Here is a 20,783-nt window from a genome sequence, read left to right as displayed (position 1 = left end):
AAGGAAGACAACATGGATGTAAGAACTTGGTAAAGGAAAGACAGCTTCATAAGAAAATCAACCAAGCCAGGGAAGAAGTAAAAAAAGATCAGTGGCAATAGTCCTTCAGAACCAGTGACTCGAATCTGTCCTTGGGAGGGCATATTCTCGACACAAAAGAAGCTATAACGGATTATATAAAGGTTGTTGCCATCATAACATAAATGGAAGCCATAATATTCTTGGTATATTACTACTTACTACTATTTCAAATCACCACGACAAATTCTAGGTTGCAACCAAGGAAGTTAAAGATTGAGGATGAAACAAATCACATACAGGGCTTATGATGGTCGTGCAGCACTTGAGAAAGCGGTTACAGAGGAGATCAGAATTTTTTAGAGAGAAAGCTGGAGAATATCAAGCAAAAAAAAGGTCCAAGTTTCGAAACAACAGCTTATATGTGGCGAGCGCTGCAAACGGGTTAAGTGATCTATAGCCAGCACTAGAAACTACCGGAAGGAGATAAATGTGGAGGGTTGTAGCCATTTGTTGCAATTCTTCTTATTTTCTTACTTGTGAAGCTACTAGTACTTTCTTTCCAGGCTCAAGGCTCATCAATAGACGGAGAATCTAATTAAAAAAAAGTTAAATGAAATAAATAATACTCCCTTCGTCCCTCTCAAATGTTTACATTTGGGTTGAGCGCGGAGTTTAAGAAAAATGATAAGTAGTGGAGAAAAGTTGAAAAAATGAGTAAAGTAGTGGGACCGATTAATATTATTTATAAAGTGGATAAGTGGAGGGAAGTAGTGGATGTAGTTATTTTTAAAATTATAATAAAACTTTACTATTTTTCGAAAATTTTGAAATGTAAACAATTGGAAGGGACATCCAAAAAAAGAAGTGTAAACAAATGGGAGGGACAGAGGGAGTATTTATATATGTTGGTTTTGCGGGGTCTATTAATTAAATCCATGAAAATAGATTATTCAGATTCAGATTAGTTTATAAATTAGTCTACTTTTCAGATTTGGACTAGAATTTGATTTAGGCCTAATTTCTTTCTTATAAATACTCATGTAATTATAAAATCATAATACAACAAATTGTGAGAGATCAATATAAAATTAGTGCAGCTTGTGGAGTAGGAATTTCCGAACCACGTAAATTTTTGTCTTGTGTGATTGTCGTTTATTTTCTCGTTCTTATTCATTCGCTTTGGGTTTTGCTTTCGTTGTTGAATACTCAACAACTGGTATAAGAGCCTAGGTTTTCAGGCGAGTGGGAGCGATGACAGAAGACGAGAAGGTAAAGATTGACAAATTTGATGGCAAAGATTATGGGTTTTGGAAGATGCAAATTTAGGATTGTATCAGAAAAAACTACACGAACCGCTGCAAGAGAAGAAACCAACTTCAATGAAGGATGAAGACTGGAAGCTTTTGGACATGCAGACTCTGGGGTTGTCAGGCTGACTTTGGCGAAGAACGTTGCTTACAATATCGTCAAGAAAACGACAACTTATGGTTTGATCAAGGTTTTTTCCAACATGTATGAGAAGCCGTCTGCTTCAAATAAGGTGTATTTGATTCGCTTGTTAGTTGCCACTAGATGGAATGAAGGCGATTGTGTTGCTGATCGTGTGAATGAATTTAATTCTATCCTAGCATAGATTGAACATCGATGGATATTAAATTTCGATGTTTGAAGTACAGGCCTTTGCTGTTGGCATCCTCCTTATCAGACAGTTGGTCTGGATTTGTCACTACTATAAATAATTCATCTGGGAGCGGTAAGATGACTTTTGATGGAGTTCGAGATTCAATTATTGGAAATATATTCGTAGGAGAAACTCAGGAGAGTCGTTAGGTTCCTATTGAGTGCTGAGAGTAGAGGCAGAAAGTTCAAAAAGGGGCAGAATAAGTGGCGTAGCAGACGAAGCACAGAAGAGAGGACAATCCAAAGATCGCAAGGATATTGTTCGTTGAAATTGTCAGAAGAAGGGCCACTTCAGGAATCAGTGCACGGCTCCCGTGGCCCCTAAAGGAAAAAGTAAAAAGGATAATTCAGCTAACGTAGTTGAAGAAGTGGTGGATGACGATACTTTGATTTGTTGTGTTGATTGTTCGGTTGAATCATGGGTTATGGATTCTGATGCATCATTCCATGCTACCTTTGCAAGGATTTAACGTTAAATTTCAGAGTTGAAAATTTTGGTAAAGTTCGTCTTGCTGATGATGAGACTTTGGATATTGCGGGCATGGGAGATATTAATCTCAGAACCTCTTTGGGAACTAGATGGATGTTGAAAGATGTAAGGTACATTCCTGGACTGAAGAAGATGTTGTTATTTGTGGGTTAGTCTAGATAACGAAGGGTATCGAGTTACTTTCGGAAACGAACAGTGGGAGGGTATAAAGGGGAATCTAGTTATTGCTCGTGGAGAGAAAACGGGGACTTTATACATTGTTGAACAATTTAGCTATGAAGCAAATGCAGTTGCTGATGAGATTGAGTCTTCAACTTTGTGGCATCAAAGGCTTGGTCATATGAGTGAAAAATGTATGAAGTTGTTAACTTCGAAGGGGAAGATTCCAGAGTTGAAGAATGTGGAAGTTGGATTCTGTGAGCCATGTGTTCTTGGAAAGCAGAAACATGTTACTTTTGCAAAATCAGGGAGGACCCCCAAGGCTAAGAAGTTAGAGTTAGTTCATACAGATGTATATGGTCCAACAGATGTGTCATTGGGCGGATCTCGATACTATGTCATTTTCATTGATGATTCCACTAGAAAGGTATGAGTTTATTTTTTGAAGAATAAATCAGAAGCGTTTTCTACTTTCAAGAAATGGAAGACTGAAGTTGAAAATCAGACCGGTTTGAAGGTGAAGAGTTTGATGTCAGATAATGGTGGTGAATACAGTAGTGATGCGTTTAAAAGTTATTGCGCGAAATTTGGGATTAGAATGATTACAACTATTGCATAGACACCACATCAGAATGGTGTTGCAGAGCCATGAATAGACCTTGAATGAGAGTGCCAAGAGTATGAGATTACATGCAGGGTTGCCAAAGATGTTTTGGGCAGATGCAGTTAGCACCAAAAACGTATCTCATAAATAGAGGACTTTCAAGTCCTTGGGGTTCAAGATTCCTAAGAAGAGTGGCAGGAAAAGAGGTAAATCTTTCACACTTGCGAATTTTTGGTTGTGTTTTTTATGTGCGTGTTAAATATTCTACATGGACAGCTTGATCCGAAAGCAAAGAAGTGTATCTTCATTGGTTATCCATATGATATGGGTTACCGTTCTAGGATGAACTGACTAAGAAGGTCGTTAGAAGTAGAGATGTTACTTATATTGAGAATACAATGTATAAGGATAAGCTTGTAGTCCGATTCAGCGAGTGTACAAAGGAACAATCTGAGAAAGAGGAAGCACTGCTTGAAGATATTACAGAAACAGATCTTGCAGGAAATAATTGGGAGTTCAGAGAATATTGATGACAGGGTTCCAGTAACTCCATATGCTGTGGTAATTAATCTAGCAGAAGTGTGAGGCCACCACAAAGATATTCTCCTTCAGCATATTATATGTTATTGACTCGAGGACGGGAGCCTCAGTATTATTCAGAGGCAGTACAAGGTGATTGATTCAGTTCAGTAGAAACCAGCCTTGGATGAGGAGATGAGTTCTCTGAGAAGAATGAGACTTGATCTTTAACAGAGTTACCAGCAGGAAAAAAGGCTTTATAGAATAAGTGGGTGTTCAGGATCAAAGAAGAACATGATGGCAGTAAGAGATACAAGGCAAGGTTAGTAGTCAAAGGTTATCAACAAAAAAAGGGTATTGACTATACCGATATATTTTCTCCCGTTGTTAAGATGTTTACAGTTAGAATTGTGCTAAGTATTATGGCTGCATAGGAGTTACATCTAGAGCAACTAGATGTTAAGACTGCATTCTTACATGGTAATTTTGAGGAAGATATCTACATGGTTCAGCTAGAGGGATTTCAGGTAGCTGGGAAAGAAAACCTTATCTGCAAGCTTATAGAAAGCTTGTATGGTTTAAAGCAAGCACCAAGACAATGATACTTGAAGTTTGACAGCTTTATGATGAAGAATGGATACAGCTATGGATCATTGTTGTTACTTTAAACAGTTTAATTTATCTTATATCATATTATTGTTTTATGTTGATGACATGTTGATAGCATGATCAAACATGAAGGAAATCAACACATTAAAGAGATAGATGTCTGAGGAGTTTGAGATAAATGATATGGGTGCAGCAAAATAGATACTTGGTATGAGTATTATAAGGGATAGAGCTGAAGGTACTTTAAAATTATCTCAAGAAAAGTATGTTGAGAAACTATTGCAGAAATTCAGTGTCCAGGATGCGAAGACCAGAAGTACACCATTGGCGAGTCACTTTAATCTCACAAAGAAGCAATCACCTAAAACGGATGAAGGCAAGAAATATATGGCTAAAGTTCCTTATGCATCTGCAATTGGCAGTTTAATGTATGCTAGGACGTGTACAAGGCTAAACATTGCTCATTCAGTGGGATTTGTTAGCTGATTTATGTCTAATCCAGGAAGAGAGCATTGGGAAGCAGTCAAGTGGTTGTTACGCTACTTGAAAGGCACATCCAAGGTTGTACTATGTTTCAGTAATAAAGATGTTATCTTGGAAGGGTTCTCTGATGCAGATTTGGGTGGATGTTTGGATACAAGAAAAAGTACAAGGGGTTATATGTTCATTTTGGGTTACACCGCAGTTAGTTGGATGTCTCGACTTCAAAAGAGTGTTGCTCTTTCAACCACATAAGCAGAATATATGGATATCTCTGAAGCTAGCAAGGAGATGATTTGGTTGAAGAATTTTCTTGAGGAGTTGGGCAAGAAACAGGCGGACAGTGCTTTGTATAGCGATAGTCAGAGTGCTATTCATCTTGCGAAGAATCCCGCGTTTCATGCTAGGACGAGGCATATTCAACTGAAATATCACTTTACAAGAGAGTTGATAAGCAATGATACATTTTTCTTGATGAAAATTCTTTGTTCAAAGAATCCTGCAGATATGTTGACTAAGGTGGTTATGAATGAAAGTTGAAGCTTTGCGTAACTTTAACTGACCTTCAGAATTGATTGATGAGAAGGCGCTGCACTAGTTAGAGTTATTGATTGAATAATTAATTTTACTAGACTTACAAGAGTGAAGTGAAGATTGGCCAGACTCCAAGTGGGAGATTGTTGGGTTTGTGGAGACTATTAATTAAACCCATGAAAATAAACTATTCAGATTAGTTTATGGATTAGTCTACTTTTCAGATTTGGACTATAATTTTGATTTAGAACTAATTTCTTCTCTTATAAATACTCATGTTATTGTAAAATCATAACACAACAAATTGTGAGAGATCAATACATAATTAGTGCGGCTTGTGAACTATGAATTTGTGAACCACGTAAATCTTTGTCTTGTGTTATTGTCGTTTATTTTCTTGTTCTTGTTTATTCGCTTTGAATTTTGCTTTCGTTGTTGGATACTCAACAATATAATGTGTCTGCAGCCAATCTAATACTATTGCAATTAAGTAAGGTGAGTCAATATCAAATGTTACCGTTTGTATGTTGTATTATTGTGTTCCATCAAAGTGTTTTTAGATTTTAAAATATAAAAAATTTGACAAATATACCAACTTTTGGATATTTATTTGCAACTTTACTACCTTACTTAAAATCTTGCAAATTTACTATCTTTTTAAACACACAAACAATTAAATTGCAAAAATATCATTTTCATCTTCTCATTCCATTTTTTTAACTTCTCTCCCTCTCACCGCCTCTCTGTCCTTCCCCCTATCTTTCTCGTTCTCCCTCTATCTATAACTATTTTCAAACATTTATAAATAGAGAGAGTATTTTAAATATATTTATACTAACTTATTATAACTTTGATTAAATTTTAGAGATACTTTAAAAAGATAAACAATTTAGAATTTATTTATGAAGGGAAAAAAATCAAATTAATAAAAAAGTTCAATTTTTTCAGTTACATTATTTTAAACCTCTAATCTAATATTCAAAAAATATGTGAAAATATAAAAGAAAGGCTATATAATTTACATATCAATATTATATAATATTTGATTTGTAAATGATTACAAATTTATTTAACAATATTTTCAAAACTATAATTTTGAATAAAATAAAAATGAAACAAGTTAAAGAAAATTATTAATATATATGTAGGAGCAAAAATAACCAAACCTTTTATGTACACATTAAGATTTAAAAAATTAAGATTTAAAAAATTTTACTTTGGTGGGGTGGCTTATTTTTTTGATTTTTTCCCTTTCATAAAGTATAAAATCTAAACAAAACATTCTCCAACAAAGAACACACAAATTTTAAGTCGGTAACTCCATAAACGGTAGAACAACTACCACTATTTCTTAAAAGATAGACATGCACCTCTGTATGCGTAAGCTTTTTTAGCTATGTCTATACGTGTCAAGAAACTGCATGCTTATAATGTTACACTAGCTAGTAAAGGGGTTATGTTGTTGAAACATTTCTTACTCTTTATCTACTGCTACTACAATCTAGCACACACCTGATAAGAACCACATTTCATTTCAATTCACTTTACAAAATGGACTCTGTGATCACAAATTTACATTTCACAACTGTCTTGATTAGAGTTTTCCTAAGTTTATCTGTTGTTTTAGTTCTCTTTGCCCCTCTTGCCACTGCGGTGCAATCAATAAGAAATACTACTCATTCAACCGACGATCAGGTTAGTTTATGTTTTAATTTGTTAGTAAAGATTGTGTTTTTGATGATCTTTGATGTTGCTTGACAATTTAAGTTTTATTTGATGAGGCTTGATTAGGGCCGGTATGTTGTGGTTTAGTAATTATTGGCTTGATGTTTTTTTGCAGTGGCAACCAACATCACCTTTTGATTGGAACATTACCGGAAAGTATGCAGGTTGGCTGGTTTTTGCACTTGTTTTTTTTTGGATTATGTAGTTATCGTTTTCTGACTATATATTGATCAGCTGCTGTTTAAAATGAATGTTCAGTTGAAGGTTTATTACAGCTACTTCATGATATTTTTTGTCAATTTTGTGTGTTTGAGTGCTTATTTTTGAATAATTTCTTTGTAGTTGTATTGCATTTGTGGAGGACTGTGGTAATAGTGGAGATTGTAGGACTTAATAACAAAAAAAAATGGTGGTTTTTTGTTAGGTCAATTAGGCGTTAAGCAGAGAATTGGAGTGCACAAATTTGAGGATGTTCCCCAAGTCTTTAGCATTTCAGTTCTTTCTGTGTTGTATTAAGTGCTATACTACTATAGTCTATACGTTGTATGCATGTCTGCACACAGTAATTGCACGTCATCACACAAGGTCTCGAGTTACCGTATGTTCATATTAACTCTTTTGGAAACTTTGGTTTTAGATCTCAATGTATAGTTGTTTTTAATGGCATCTTATATGCAGGATCTTGGCGCTTAATGAATCCCACAGAAAGCAATCCTATAATAAGAAAGTCCAGCAGTGACTCTGTCCTCGAATTGATCAGTACCCCAACAACAAGTAAAGGGGTATATCATGTTAAGGTAATATGTTTGATTCGTCTGAATCTTTATGATTCTTAAAATGGATGCATGTTGTCTGATGCAATAATGTCATGCGAAATCCAATGTGAAAGTAAACGGAACCCTGACAACGTCATCAGTGACGTTCTGAAAAGGAATTGTTGCGATAATAGAAGTCCAAAAGTTTGTGCATGAATTTAAATTTATTATGCATCCACGTGTTTTACCCCGCGTGGGGGCTTTGAACATAAACAACTACGGCTGAATTAACTAGGAAATTAGTCCAATTTAAGTTTCAGTAGTATCCTATAAGGGGTATTTTGGAGTTGTGTATGACGTCTTTATTCTTTCTTTGAACTAATTTCAGCGCGAACCGTGCTGAATTTTGGAACCTTTTTTAAACTGAATGAAGGGGGTGAAAAAATCTGAAATTTGATTTTAAGCTCATGATTATGAATTTATGATATTCCTTTTGCTTGCCAAATATTTGCGTTGTGAATGCAGCCCACCTAGAGAAAGAGCTTGCATTCCACTTCCTCTGTTCCAGTTCAAAACTTGGTATCTTGTATTGGTGGCTAAAAGAAGACTAGTTACTGTTGCAATTTAAACAAACCCGGCTTGTGGTCTGTAGATTCATTTTTCCACTTTCAATCCTAAGTTAACGTTGTTTTCAGATTTGTCATTCTTAGTTGCTGCAAAAAACCCTGTTGGTCCCTGTATGGAAGTATATTAATAGGCTGCTGTTTCTCTTTACAAGATCAAGCCAGGTTCATGGTGTTACAAGATAGAGATGGTTTTGCAATAGAGGAGCAGACTTATTGACCTTTGCAAACCAAGCTACCACTTTCAACAAGGATTGTTACTTCTGAAAATCTTCAACAGATCTACGTTGCTTTGAATTGGCTAGATCGCCTAGTGGATTGGTTTCTGCTGATTGGAAGGCAGAACCGAGGACTACTATGATTTGAATATATTGCACAAAACTTTAGGTTCTTTAAGTTAGAATATTTAGATCCTTACTTGGGCCTCACCTGTTAAGTGGAAATATAAGAGCCTCTCCTTTTTTCTTCTTGTTTTCTGATCACTATTAATTACTGCTCCGCTGTTTGCCTCTTTATGTTGAGTTTCCGTAAAAGCCTGCATCAACTCCTATACCTTGTGATTCAGTTTGTCAAACTTTGTGTGTTTTGTTTACTGGATTAGATGTCAAGCTTTTCTTGTTATGATTTTATGGCTCTTCCATGTTGAAAGGCTTTGGTACAAAATATTATGGGCCCAAGTCCATGATCTTATCAATGGACGACCAATCGGAAGTAATTCTATTATTCGTTCTCCCCTCTCTCTGTGATAAAACCTTTTCATTTAATTAGGGGATACCAACTGACTGAGGAGTAACAACTGTCTGATTGATTTGGTTAAAAATGAGATCCTAGCTTGATTTCTGTGGCTGAAGTTTTTGCCTAGTGATTTCATCTGTAACTGTTTAATTTTTTATAGTTTTCTTCTATTGGGTAGGCACCATACTTGTTTACTTCAGTTTACATTATCATCTTGCATGTTTAGCCTAACTAGGATGTTTGCATTACGCTATTGTTGATTTAATCTTGATGTAGCAGGGGATGGTTATATTCTATAAGGTGTTTGAAGATGAACATAAAGTCTGGGGTGCAACAATCAAAATAGAAGGGGATTATATATGGCCCTTACGACTACTTCGAGCAGTAGCCTACACGTACTGATATGATTTGCACCCGTGACTCCAGTTATAAATCTTATAGCATGCTCAGTACTGATATATGTATAATTATATTGCAGAGAAAAAGCAGGAGAATCTGGATACAAAGATGATTACAATATCTCCAATCCACATTACTCGGTAATTATCATAACAATTTGAATTGAATGTTGTTTTTGGCCATATGATACTTGATAGTAAATTGTTGATTAAAGTATCTCACATCACTAATTGTTATCACAAATTAATAGTAATGTTATTTGCCATTGTATAGTTCCTTATCACGTAATTTACCCTGTTACTTGTGGCACACTGGCATATCATATGCAGCAGCAGGACCGTGATAAGCTGTAGAACTTGGGACTATATCAATGAGATTTAGCAACTACGGGACTTCAGTTACTCATTGTTAACCTTTCTTTTAGTTAAACTAGTCATCTAATAATTGTTAAATTTCTCTAAAAACTAACTTTAATGCATGTGTTTGACTGGAGTTTTGAAATTCATAACTTGAGATTCACATTGAACATTTATCACTATGAATGCACTTATACCTGAATCTCGGGCCACTCTGCATAGGAAGATACCTTTTTCAATTTTAAATTTTGAATTGCTTCACCAATCTAACATGTATCTCTGTTACTTGGATTACGTGTTGTGATATTCGTACATGCAATGCTAAGATTATGATCATTTTATTGAATGAGCTTGTGCAACGTTGTGCTGTTGTAGTGTTTGGCAGTATATGTAAGGTTCATTCTAGTAACAGAAGATATTATTATACCAGAAAACATAATCATGATTCTTTTGAGAGGATATATACGGTTGCCAGTTCTGCTCCAGAACAGTTGCAATCCTAAGCTATACTCTTCTTCTGCATTTGAAAGAAAAGCATTTGTGTACTTGTAAAATAAGATTTCTGATAAAAACATTTGATGGAGTATAACTTTTTTGTGGAATAAAAGTTATGGATATTTATTCTTAGTAGGGAAGTAGTGCTACTTCACACTCACACATCTTTATGGTTTACGTTTTGCAGGTGGTATCCTTTTGGGAGTTATTCTGTGCACGTATGAGTTCCCTAAATTCCTTCCAGTTATTACTCTGGTTGTGCACTCCTACTGGATACCTCAGATCGCCACAAATGTTTTTCGTGACCCAAGAAAGCCACTACAGCCTAGTTACATTATTGGAATGAGTGTAACTCGGCTTGCAATTCCTTTATATATCTTTGGATGTCCCCGCAACTTCATGCACATTAAGCCTGACAGGAGTTGGTGCATCTATTTGGTGGGTTTTGCTGGGTTGCAAGCAAACATTCTTCTTCTGCAGCACTATCTTGGATGTCGATTCTTCATTTTTTGGCAGGTTTGATGTAACTTTTCACCATATATTAGTTCGTGCAACCCTTCTCTATTTTGTTAATTAGTTTATGTAACTCTTCCCTGTTATTTTTATATAAAATCAAGGTAGAGAATGCCTAATCCCTGTATATTGTTGTGAAGAGAGTGCCAACCAATATTCTGAGGAGCTGCAATAACTATAATGCTTAAGGATTCTTAAATAAATGAGGAACCACAATCAATTTCATACTTAGGATTTCTCATATCGATGTGATAAGACATCACTCTAAATCGCTTGTGTTTTTCAAAAAACCTTGATGTAAATTATAATATGTTGTTTAACATTTAGGCAGGGAATGGTGATATGTTTTTTAGAGTGTAGTATTGTGTCAATTTATTCATGAGTCCTGTCTGTATAATGCTCTTTTTCATTGTTGCTTGCAACTTTTGTCTTCTGTAAACCATGGCTTCGTAATTTTTTTCATCAAATTATGAAAATCATATCCTAACTTTGATCTTTTTCTTTCATAGATCCTCATGCAGATGTTTCCACTAAAATATAATTACCATAAACGGCCGGATCAGGATGTAAATCATGCCAGTGACTGTGTCATTTGCATGACGCCCATTGATTTCACTCAACATCCAGATTTTTGCATGGTACTTTTGGACAGCTTTCGGCTTGAAGTTTAAGGCTATGTAAAATTTAGCGAATTAAAAATGTTTAAGGCTAAAAGGTAGCTAGGCACTCCCTGTGTAACTAACGTTGTCCGAACCTATATGTGCAGGTAACGCCATGTGAACATGTCTTCCATTCACATTGCTTACTTAAGTGGATGGATATAAAGATGGATTGCCCAACCTGCAGGCGGCGACTTCCACCAGTGTAGTTATAGGGGAACAGAAATTTTTTTTGGAAGGCCAAAATATAGAACATTAGGATTTTTGCCCGCATTGCTGCGGCGTTTATAACATTAATACTATCCAGGAGTAAATATATTCTTTGAACCTTTATTTTGTTTCGAATTGTTTATTTGACATTAAATTATATATTATATTTTTAACTTTAAATTCATTACCTTAATGTTGTTAATTAACTCGGTTTTGTAACCCCAACTAATTCATTTATGTAAATTAAAGATGTTACTTATTTTGCATTTTTTAATTCCTCAACCACCTAATTAATTACTCAAAATTTCAACTGAGATATAATCTAAACTCACGGTTTATTACTCTCATTCAACCTTCATACTCCAATCTTCTTATACACAGATCTTAAATTATTGTGTCTTAATCGAATTTGTGTTCCTTTTTCTCGATTCCTTTTCTCATATTATAGTTACAATGCTTGTAGCACAATTGTTTCAACTTATAACATATCTAGGGTTTCAGGCACAGACTTATTGTTCCAATTTGTTCTTTGCAGATGGAAAGTCAAGATAGGGAAATAAACTTCATATGTCTCAATTATCCATCACACTTCGAGCAAGGCAAACTTGTAAGTAAAATTATTGCAAAAAAATGTCTGCATGTGTTGTACACTGAGGTATTATGATTTTTTGTAATTTATTATGTAGGAACTTCCTCTACCATTTTATTGATAAAGCAACTTTAGGTGCAACAGGATCAAGTTTAGGTATATTGACCTTAATTGCATTTAACTTTCTTCCAATTACCAAAATATTTGAGTTCTGAAATTTCGTATACAACAGATGTGTCTTTACAGAACTCAAGATCAAATTTTTTCAAATTTATCAGCCATTATGTCCTTGAAGAAGCTGAATTGGTAATACCTTGTACATTTACCAATGAGATATATGAATGATTATATGTTAATTGCATTTTTTACTCATTCAGGAACTTCCGAAAATGTTCTCAGATGTTCACGGTGATACCATTAGTGATGTTATAAACATTGAACTTGGAGGTGGATATCGTTCAAAATTCAAGTACTGTCCTAGAACCTGTAAAATTTATGGGCTTCGTCGATTCTTTGGGAAGTATGATATCGATGAGAACTTTGTAATTTTCTTTAAGTACTTGGGAAACTCTACATTTGCCATCACAGTATTTGATTACCAGTGCATGAACCACTTCCGCGATATAGAAAAATATTTCCGCTTTGAGGATTTCATGTATCCTCCTGTAAATGATGTTGTTATTATCATATCAGATGATGAAAATATTCTTCAAGGTATATACTTTTACTTTGGAACATATAGCATAATCTATGTTTCCTGATTCATTTAATTTTACATAGTGCATCTGTTCTTCAGAAAATAATGAAATGGAAATGATGATTCAAGCGGAAGGAGATGATGATGTAGAAGAAGGTTAGTATAAAAGTTGTACCATCAGTTCTGCAGTTTCTCAATAAAATGATACTCTGTCTTCTTCAAATTATTTTAACAATTACCTAACAATCTTAAATTTCAGACCATGATGCCTTAGTTCCTGATCAAGACAATACTTTCAGAGTTCGATTGTTACTTTCTCTTGTTGATCAGCGTGGTCATGGAGTGGTATACTTTATATCATATAAAATTTTTAAATACCAAATCTTATCTATTTACTCAAATCGAATTTTTCCATTTATGCAGTATATTCCAAGGTGGATGAGAACTTTTTATGCAAAATGGGGTAGACGTACTACAGTTTTCTTATCCGTAGGTGAAACACTTTGGAATGTTGATGTTCGGAAAATGAAGAAATGTTGCAGGTTTGCAAAGGGCTGGGATAAATTCACAAGGGATAACAATCTCACTGTTGGTCAGATTCTAACCTTTCAGTATATTGGCAATTTCACCTTCGTAGTATTTGTTTAGAGTAATTTCAAAGCATGCATTTGATTACATGTCTAGTTTCTATCTGAATGCAACGAAGAGACATCTTTCGATTTCTTCATATTTTCCAGTAAAATTGATATATTTCTAAGAATTTGAAATTGTAACGGATGTTGATTATTATTTTAAGTCACCTGTTTGAAGTTATCATTCTACTTACAGTTTTATGTTTGTGGTAATCAAATTCTCAACTTTGATAAAATAATATTGGTCTAAGTAACTATAAATTCATAAAAACATATTAGTAGACTGATTAAACATGTTTCACAAAGCATGATTTTGATAAATTTCTCATTACATCATTTGTAAACCATGATAGTAGAGCGATTAAACAAAATGTTCCACTTATGGGATAAGTATTACATAATTATACCTATTTCTTCATTACATGCCAACAAAATACAGGAGTAGCCTGCCAACAAATATTGGCATCTCCAACATTATTTGATTGCTCATCCTCCATGCAATTCCCAAAATCTTGTACAAAACAAACAGTACTTGTTTAATATTGCAATACTGCTTATTGAAGAACTAAAGAATTACTATCTTAAGAAAGTAAAATACATTCTCCTTAGTGTAGCTGCAATTTCTGTATTTGGATTTGTGTTAATCCTTGTAGCTTGAGTGTTGCACATAAATATTTCGTTCAATTGTTTGGCAAACATAATTTTGCAGCTAGTCATTGCAAGTACAACGGGTTGTTCTATTGCTTCAATTAGTGCAACATCAAGTAATGGAGCCAATTTACCCTTGAATGTAACATTTACTTTTGTGCTGCCAAGAAGCATAATCCAGTTCTATAATGAAATATAAGCATATGTGTCAATGTTAGGAGGATAAATGAGAAATAGTAGAGCAAATTATGCTTACATTGAATCAGTTATACAGAAGTTTATTCGCGAAACATTAGTTTTTCCTGGAATTGCTATTTTCTCTACGGGTTCAACCGAGTAAACAATTCCAACAACATCTACAAATTATTTACGTAACATTCTTAATTAACTAAATTAAATTTTTAATCTTAAAAAATTATTTAAAGAGATACGTGTAATAGTTATACCAATGCAATGAAGAACATTTTCCTGGAATTCACTAATCGCCGCGAGTTCCGTAAATTACCAGACATTAGTTGGAATATTTGCATGTACATTGTGCAACGCTGTAGCTTTTGTTAAGTTAGACAGTAGTATAAACTTGTCATCCTTGAAACATCTTGCTGCCTCTGTTGGTTCATAATATTTGACAACAAAATTTCTAATCTCATACGCATGACCTTCAATGAATTTTTTATCAAAATAATGCAACACTGTCTCACCAACGAATGCACGAATTCGATTATGCTGCTAAAAAAAACGAATGTAGATGCATTAAAATGAACAATATGGAAAATTATCAAAGTAAAGATTTATAATTTTTTTAAATAATTGAACTTACTTCTTCATCCACCAGGATCAGGTTTAATGCATTGCGATGTCCGGTGGAAAAATTTCTATCACACCACTTACTTGAAACTCGTACTCTGATTCTCCAATTGGATGTTCGCTTTGGCCTTAGATCCCCTATAACATGGGTTGCCATTTTGTACAATTAAGTAGTTTACTTTTACAAATAACAATCAGTTAGAAGTATTGAAAGTTGAGCTTATATAGGCATATTAAAATTAATATTGTACAATAAATGAAGTCAACTGAAGAACCATACATGCATCAACCACTTTACATTATTTAATGTCAAAGTTAACTTCTACTGTCAAGTTTTGAGTTGATGTATAACTGTCTATCATAAAACGGCTGGTAAATAGTAATGTTATTGCTGGTAAGAAGAAATGATATTTTGAAGATTTGTTAAAAGTATTCTTCTTCCAACTTTATTCAACAATCAACTTGACGTTTGCTTCTCTTCTGAGGCTAACGTGTGTGATGTAGTTCTTAATATGAGAATGACATAGCTTTTTCCATAAAGTAATCATAGTTTTGCCGCAGGTCTTACCTACTACTATGTATTTTATATGCTTAACTACTGCAGATATTTGAAATTTCTTTAAGTTCTTTACTTGTATAATGATATTACAGTTTTCCGGAACTAATTAGTTGATGCATATTTCGACAACTACTGGTGCAGTTCAAATTATTGCACTAAATTTAACTTTATATTTTTTTTTAAATTTTTTATGTATTCAAACTCTTTGGAAGTTTATTATCTTTTCTTTTTCAACAAAATTACTTAAAAAATGGTTTGCTTTATTATAAATATTTTACCCACAATATACTACATATTTTCTACCACTTCATTTTCCCTAATTAGAATGACTGAGAAAATATAAGTAAAGCAACATTACTATCGACAATACTATATACATATATATACAATACGCTCAATGTCAAGACTTCGAGCTATATCCGGTATAATTTTTTTAATAATTTAATATTTATTAGCGGTGTCACAAAAATTCAATACTGGGATAGAATTTGGCCAATTCTTCATATATCCGGTATACCTAGACTCCTAATTATTACAAGGTTAATCTGATTATCCTTTATTGGAAATTATATATTAATGTGATTATTTTAACAACATTATTTAGAGAAAACAGTTCTAAATAAATACTGATACTTTACACTTTATTTATTTATTTTTTCCAGTAAACGATGCTAATCACTTTTTCGTCGTTGCAACTATTCTCATAATTAGAGATTTTCTCGTCCCTAAAGTTATAAATTTTCAACTTTAATTTGTAGTAAGTACTGTCTTTATTTAAAGACAAAATTTTACTTCTACCATTTTTTCTAAAGATTATGACTGTCCAAAAAAATATTGTAAGAAGCCATAATTTATCTCGCAAGTCAACGTCTTATCAATATGTGTTCATAACATACTATAATATAATATAGAAATATTGTAAAATTGATACAAAAAATTATTACTTTATTATTTCCTTCGAGGAAGTAGAAAAGCAATTGTAATTTTACATTAATTTGGTACTTTAGATCTGTTGATGGAGTTACAACTTTAAATTGCGCCAAACTCTAGATGACAGTTAAACTAATAAATAATTTATAATTATTTTAAAAATTCTTCAAGATTTATAATTATTTTAATCATGTATTGTAGAAAGGGTCAATTATAATTGGAAATGGTGTAACATTCTAAACAATACATTTTCGTCATCCAGAGAACAGAAAATTCTTATTTAATATTCTACTTATATGTGTAACAATGTGAGTTTTTAAATTTTTACAACCTATAACATTTGAAGAATTACAAATATCATTTAGCATTAGGTCATGCCAAGAAATTGAAGAAAACATAACTCTCTCATTGACGAATTGTGAAAACTACACTGCAAAGTTCAACTGTTCAAAAAATTCAATTTCTGGGCTGATATTATATTTTCCATAGCTTAATATTCTTCCATCGCAACAATTTTTTTTCCAATATATTGGACTATCACACTTTTCAACATCATTGAATTACCTAGTTCATTCATATTTTTTTATATAAAAAATATATCAAAATACATTAATAACATAAGTCCAACATGAAGCATATAAATTAGCAGTCCAATGTAGAACACACCTACGTAGAAGATTCTACAATTTAAGGTAATAATAATTTGAACTCTGGATGTTCATTCACCATCCCAAATACATAGCATAAAAAAAGAAAATTAATTAATATACTTCTTAGTCTTTGAAATTTTTTCCGAAGTCCTTTTGCTCTTTGTTGACGTTTCGGGGGTCTTGAACTTGAGTTGCGACAAACTATCCAAATGATACTTTCATGTAGATGGCTACAATAAGGATAATTATAATCTTTGTAACAATAAGAAATAAAATTAAATCAAACAGATACATGTTAAAAATTACCTCAAGTGGAGAGTCTTGATATTTGTCAATTTCACAACTAAGATTGATCTCTTCAGATTCACATAATAGGGTCATTTCATAAATATCTGTAGCTAGGTAAGACTTGCATGATTTTTCAATGTTAGCCTGTTTAATCAATAGCTTCACACTATATTCCTTGACTGCAATTTGTTTTAACATCTCCGGAAATATCTTCTCATTACATTCCTATATTATCAAGTATTTGGCATTCAATCGGATTTAATACATGATTAAATTTAAAGGAATAAAAGGTCTACTTTTAAATTAGAATGACACCTCATCAATAAAGTCATAAACAGTTTTTCCTATCAATGAACGAACTTCCCGATCTTCCAGTATTATGCCAATTTCACCAGTGGAATCCAATGTCTCCGCATATATCCTGAATCTGCATTAACAACTTCAATTAGAAAGAGTCTAGGGTGCAAATAAAATGTTTAAAATATAATTAAAATTAATAATTATTGAAGTTACTTTTTCAGGGGATGTGGAATGTCAGAGTTACACATAACACATTTGAACAACTCATCCACATTTTCATTTTCACGGTAGTATGATGTACACGTACGAAAGAACCATCCCATTCCTGTTGCTACTTTCCAGATTTTGACATTACAGATAACCTCTTTCTACAAATGTTGTCATATTTTATAACACATCAGTTACTGAGCATCATATATCAACATAATTCTGCAACTTTCTATAGTATGAATCTTGCCTTTGTAAATTCAGGACCAAGATTCAATATTTCTTCCAAGTTAAATTGTCGGACTTTCTCTACCTTAACACTTGAAAAATCTTCTTCAGAAAAATCACCACTATTGTACCTGATGATCATTTCTATTAATCATATGTTTTGAACATAAAAAATTAAGATGAAACTAATGCAAGTACTATTGAAGTACCTTTGACGAAGTTGAGCAACACTGTGGTGATGATAATTGAGGAAAAACTTTGTAGACCATACATGTCCAACCTGGACTTTTTCTAAAATAGATCGAATGTTTGTTAATCAAAAGTCAAGGATTAAAATATATGCTATGTTCACATGTACCTTCATAAAGATATATCTTTGCGCTAGCAATTATCATGATTATAGGTTCCTCTAGATCATCCTGTAAGATCATCCTGTAAGTTCTCATCTAACTCCTCAGCAAACTTGTCCCAAAATATAACATCAATAGTGGATCTACATAATAAATCAAATATTTATCAACCATTTTTTAGTGTTCATACAATACCATTTATTACCTAATTTCAGTTTTCATTTGAAAGTTTATTAATCAACATGTTTTCAACCTTCCATCGGTTAATCGAAACTTTTGTTGAACCTGGGCTTCTCCATTGCAGTTAATAAGGTGTTTCAAAGGGAGATCATTTTTAACCAATCCAACAATGTCTGATGAATACAATTTACAATAAAATCAGTTGAATCGTCATACATGGAAAATAGGCTGCAATAGAATTTGTGTAATAGATTGTACCTGTAAGATAAACATTTTGCTTTGCCACCTGTCCTAAATCGCCAAGATCAAAGAATCAAATACGTTCTCCTATATTAAAGTCTGATTCTCAGCAATTTCTTCAATTTTGGTATAAGCAGTAAAAATGATTTGTTTATCCGCACGGATGCATCTAAACTTATCAGCAGGTCTATATTCTTTGACAGTGAAGTTAGATATGATATAAATTCTTCCTATGACAATTTCTTCCAGTTTTTCATCAGAAATACTTCCGAGAACAAAAGCATGCATCCTATAATTCTGCATAACAAAAGTTGATTACGTATGATTCACAATATCCATTACATGTAATTGATAGATGACTACATGCTCGATAAATAACAAACCTTATCATCAAGTAACAGCAAGTTGAAGCCTTTAAAAATTTCTCCTTTCAAAGATACTCCACGCCAAAATCTTATAACTCGGACTTTAATTTTCCATTTGTAACTTCCAGGAGAAACAATTCTCAAATCATGAAATATAGTAGACATTGTTGGCGCAAAATATGTATTACAGCTAATGAGTATGGATAGGCTAGTACTACTTTGACATTTATAGTAGAATGGAACATAAGTATTTCATATTTAAGAATTGAACAACTGGTTGTTGGAAAAAGTTAATGTTCATGCAGTGTCTTTTTATAATACACTTGATTCCATTTAACATTTTTATTAAAAAACTAAAACCTGTAAAGTACGATATACTCTATAGAATTACAGGAAATATTTTAATAAAGCGATTTCAACGATCATAAATATAATAAACTTTACTTTCTATGAATTAACTATGAAACTGCAATAAAGATTTAAAAAACACAACAATTTCGACACGATGATTAAATCAAAGTTTTCGGAGATAGCAAAATAGCAAAATAAAAATTTCTCATAGTACCGAAAATAAACATATTACATATTACAAAATATGGCCTTCAATATTTCAAAAGCGTCCTTCATCGAGAATGATTTTAACAAAAATATAAAAATATATCTCCATAACATCGATTTCACCAAAACGCAACAACATCATCACTGCAAAATTAAACACATGAGCCTAATTCAGAATACAAAAAAATTTGTCTTCATTTATGAAAAAGAATTTTTGTACCATAGTATATACCTTCTCCAGCTTAATGCTCCTATACTTTGTCAAAGGAACATTTTCATCATCAATAAGAGATAATGTATGAGGCTTCTTGCGCGCTTTAGATTTCTTTCCCGGTTCATGTACATTTTTCTTCTGATTCTTAGGAACATGTTCCACCACAAAACAATCCATTTCCTGAAAAACAATCTATGTTATTTTAAATAAAGATTCCTGCAATTTAACATTAGTTGGGCACAATATATGGTCATATTCTGTAAAGTTTCTTACACTTGAATTCACATTCTCTTCAGTATAAGCCTTTGGATCAACATTATTATTGTTCTAATCAACCATTTCAAAACCTTCAAAAATAGAACATGCCTCATACAGTTTGCTAGCACCTTTCAGATTTTCTTCCTTAATACATAACGTGACAGTGTAGTCTTTTCCCTCAAGCAGTTTTATACATGGAGGTAACTTTGATATAGAACAATCATCCTTAAAAGGTAAAGCAAAACATGTTCGTCATTTAATTAAAAAAATTATAAAAATTGTGGAACTCCCAAATAATAAACACAGTGGATTCCAATGTTAAAAATAAGAAATGCTCATGCAAATAACAAATAGCTGGAAATTGAACGTACTTCTGCTTCATCCAACATTACTTTGAAGACAGTTTTGCCGGTCAACTTCTTCAACTCAGCATCTTTGAGTACAACAGGAAGTACTCCAGTTGAATCGGAGAATAACCCACAAATTCTAAACCTGATTTAATATTAAATGTTCACGA

At 33.0% G+C, this 20,783-nt stretch overlaps 3 protein-coding genes and 3 long non-coding RNA genes across 6 annotated transcripts; 4 read left to right on the top strand and 2 right to left on the bottom strand.

Annotated features, from left to right (window-relative positions):
- Positions 1–6,555: 6,555 nt before the first annotated feature.
- LOC141702066 (transmembrane E3 ubiquitin-protein ligase FLY2-like) lies at positions 6,556–9,721 on the top strand. The gene is made up of 6 exons (XM_074505767.1): positions 6,556–6,791; positions 6,937–6,985; positions 7,500–7,618; positions 9,214–9,329; positions 9,413–9,473; positions 9,663–9,721. Exons 1-6 carry the CDS (start codon positions 6,648–6,650, stop codon positions 9,684–9,686), a joined length of 513 nt encoding a protein of 170 aa, XP_074361868.1. The 5' UTR covers positions 6,556–6,647; the 3' UTR covers positions 9,687–9,721.
- A 631-nt stretch (positions 9,722–10,352) lies between these two features.
- On the top strand, positions 10,353–11,592 carry LOC141702067 (uncharacterized). The gene is made up of 3 exons (XR_012566998.1): positions 10,353–10,700; positions 11,207–11,335; positions 11,464–11,592. It is a non-coding gene; the product is annotated as an uncharacterized LOC141702067 (long non-coding RNA).
- Positions 11,593–12,009: 417 nt separating this feature from the next.
- LOC141702068 (uncharacterized) lies at positions 12,010–12,789 on the top strand. Its single transcript, XR_012566999.1, has 3 exons — positions 12,010–12,173; positions 12,253–12,311; positions 12,388–12,789. It is a non-coding gene; the product is annotated as an uncharacterized LOC141702068 (long non-coding RNA).
- A 99-nt stretch (positions 12,790–12,888) lies between these two features.
- Positions 12,889–13,544, top strand: LOC141702061 (B3 domain-containing protein REM20-like). Its single transcript, XM_074505765.1, has 3 exons — positions 12,889–13,008; positions 13,112–13,197; positions 13,276–13,544. The coding sequence occupies exons 1-3, from the start codon at positions 12,963–12,965 to the stop codon at positions 13,498–13,500; spliced, it is 357 nt and encodes a 118-aa protein (XP_074361866.1). The 5' UTR covers positions 12,889–12,962; the 3' UTR covers positions 13,501–13,544.
- A 4,009-nt stretch (positions 13,545–17,553) lies between these two features.
- On the bottom strand, positions 17,554–18,523 carry LOC141702069 (uncharacterized). Its single transcript, XM_074505768.1, has 5 exons — positions 18,460–18,523; positions 18,311–18,392; positions 18,124–18,232; positions 17,880–18,034; positions 17,554–17,793 (listed from the first exon to the last, which is right to left on the bottom strand). The coding sequence occupies exons 1-5, from the start codon at positions 18,494–18,496 to the stop codon at positions 17,670–17,672; spliced, it is 507 nt and encodes a 168-aa protein (XP_074361869.1). The 5' UTR covers positions 18,497–18,523; the 3' UTR covers positions 17,554–17,669.
- Positions 18,524–20,051: 1,528 nt separating this feature from the next.
- LOC141702062 (uncharacterized) lies at positions 20,052–20,337 on the bottom strand. The gene is made up of 2 exons (XR_012566994.1): positions 20,282–20,337; positions 20,052–20,188 (listed from the first exon to the last, which is right to left on the bottom strand). It is a non-coding gene; the product is annotated as an uncharacterized LOC141702062 (long non-coding RNA).
- Positions 20,338–20,783: the final 446 nt, after the last annotated feature.

This window comes from Apium graveolens, unplaced genomic scaffold (assembly GCF_009905375.1).
Source record: "Apium graveolens cultivar Ventura unplaced genomic scaffold, ASM990537v1 ctg4599, whole genome shotgun sequence".
Classification (NCBI taxonomy): domain Eukaryota; kingdom Viridiplantae; phylum Streptophyta; class Magnoliopsida; order Apiales; family Apiaceae; genus Apium; species Apium graveolens.
This window is presented reverse-complemented; position numbering and strand designations above follow the sequence as displayed.

Excerpts from the sequence above, each read along its gene's own strand:
- LOC141702061 (XM_074505765.1), top strand. The coding sequence starts at position 12,963 with ATGGAAATGATGATTCAAGCGGAAGGAGATGATGATGTAGAAGAAG. Across the intron at positions 13,009-13,111 it reads AGATGATGATGTAGAAGAAG|ACCATGATGCCTTAGTTCCT; the intron begins GTTAGTATAAAA and ends CTTAAATTTCAG. Across the intron at positions 13,198-13,275 it reads ATCAGCGTGGTCATGGAGTG|TATATTCCAAGGTGGATGAG; the intron begins GTATACTTTATA and ends CCATTTATGCAG.
- LOC141702066 (XM_074505767.1), top strand. The coding sequence starts at position 6,648 with ATGGACTCTGTGATCACAAATTTACATTTCACAACTGTCTTGATTAGA. Across the intron at positions 6,792-6,936 it reads CTCATTCAACCGACGATCAG|TGGCAACCAACATCACCTTT; the intron begins GTTAGTTTATGT and ends GTTTTTTTGCAG. Across the intron at positions 7,619-9,213 it reads AAGGGGTATATCATGTTAAG|GGGATGGTTATATTCTATAA; the intron begins GTAATATGTTTG and ends TTGATGTAGCAG.
- LOC141702069 (XM_074505768.1), bottom strand. The coding sequence starts at position 18,496 with ATGATAATTGCTAGCGCAAAGATATATCTTTATGAAG. Across the intron at positions 18,035-18,123 it reads TTGGTCCTGAATTTACAAAG|AAAGAGGTTATCTGTAATGT; the intron begins GCAAGATTCATA and ends CAACATTTGTAG. Across the intron at positions 17,794-17,879 it reads ATTCCACATCCCCTGAAAAA|ATTCAGGATATATGCGGAGA; the intron begins GTAACTTCAATA and ends TTGTTAATGCAG.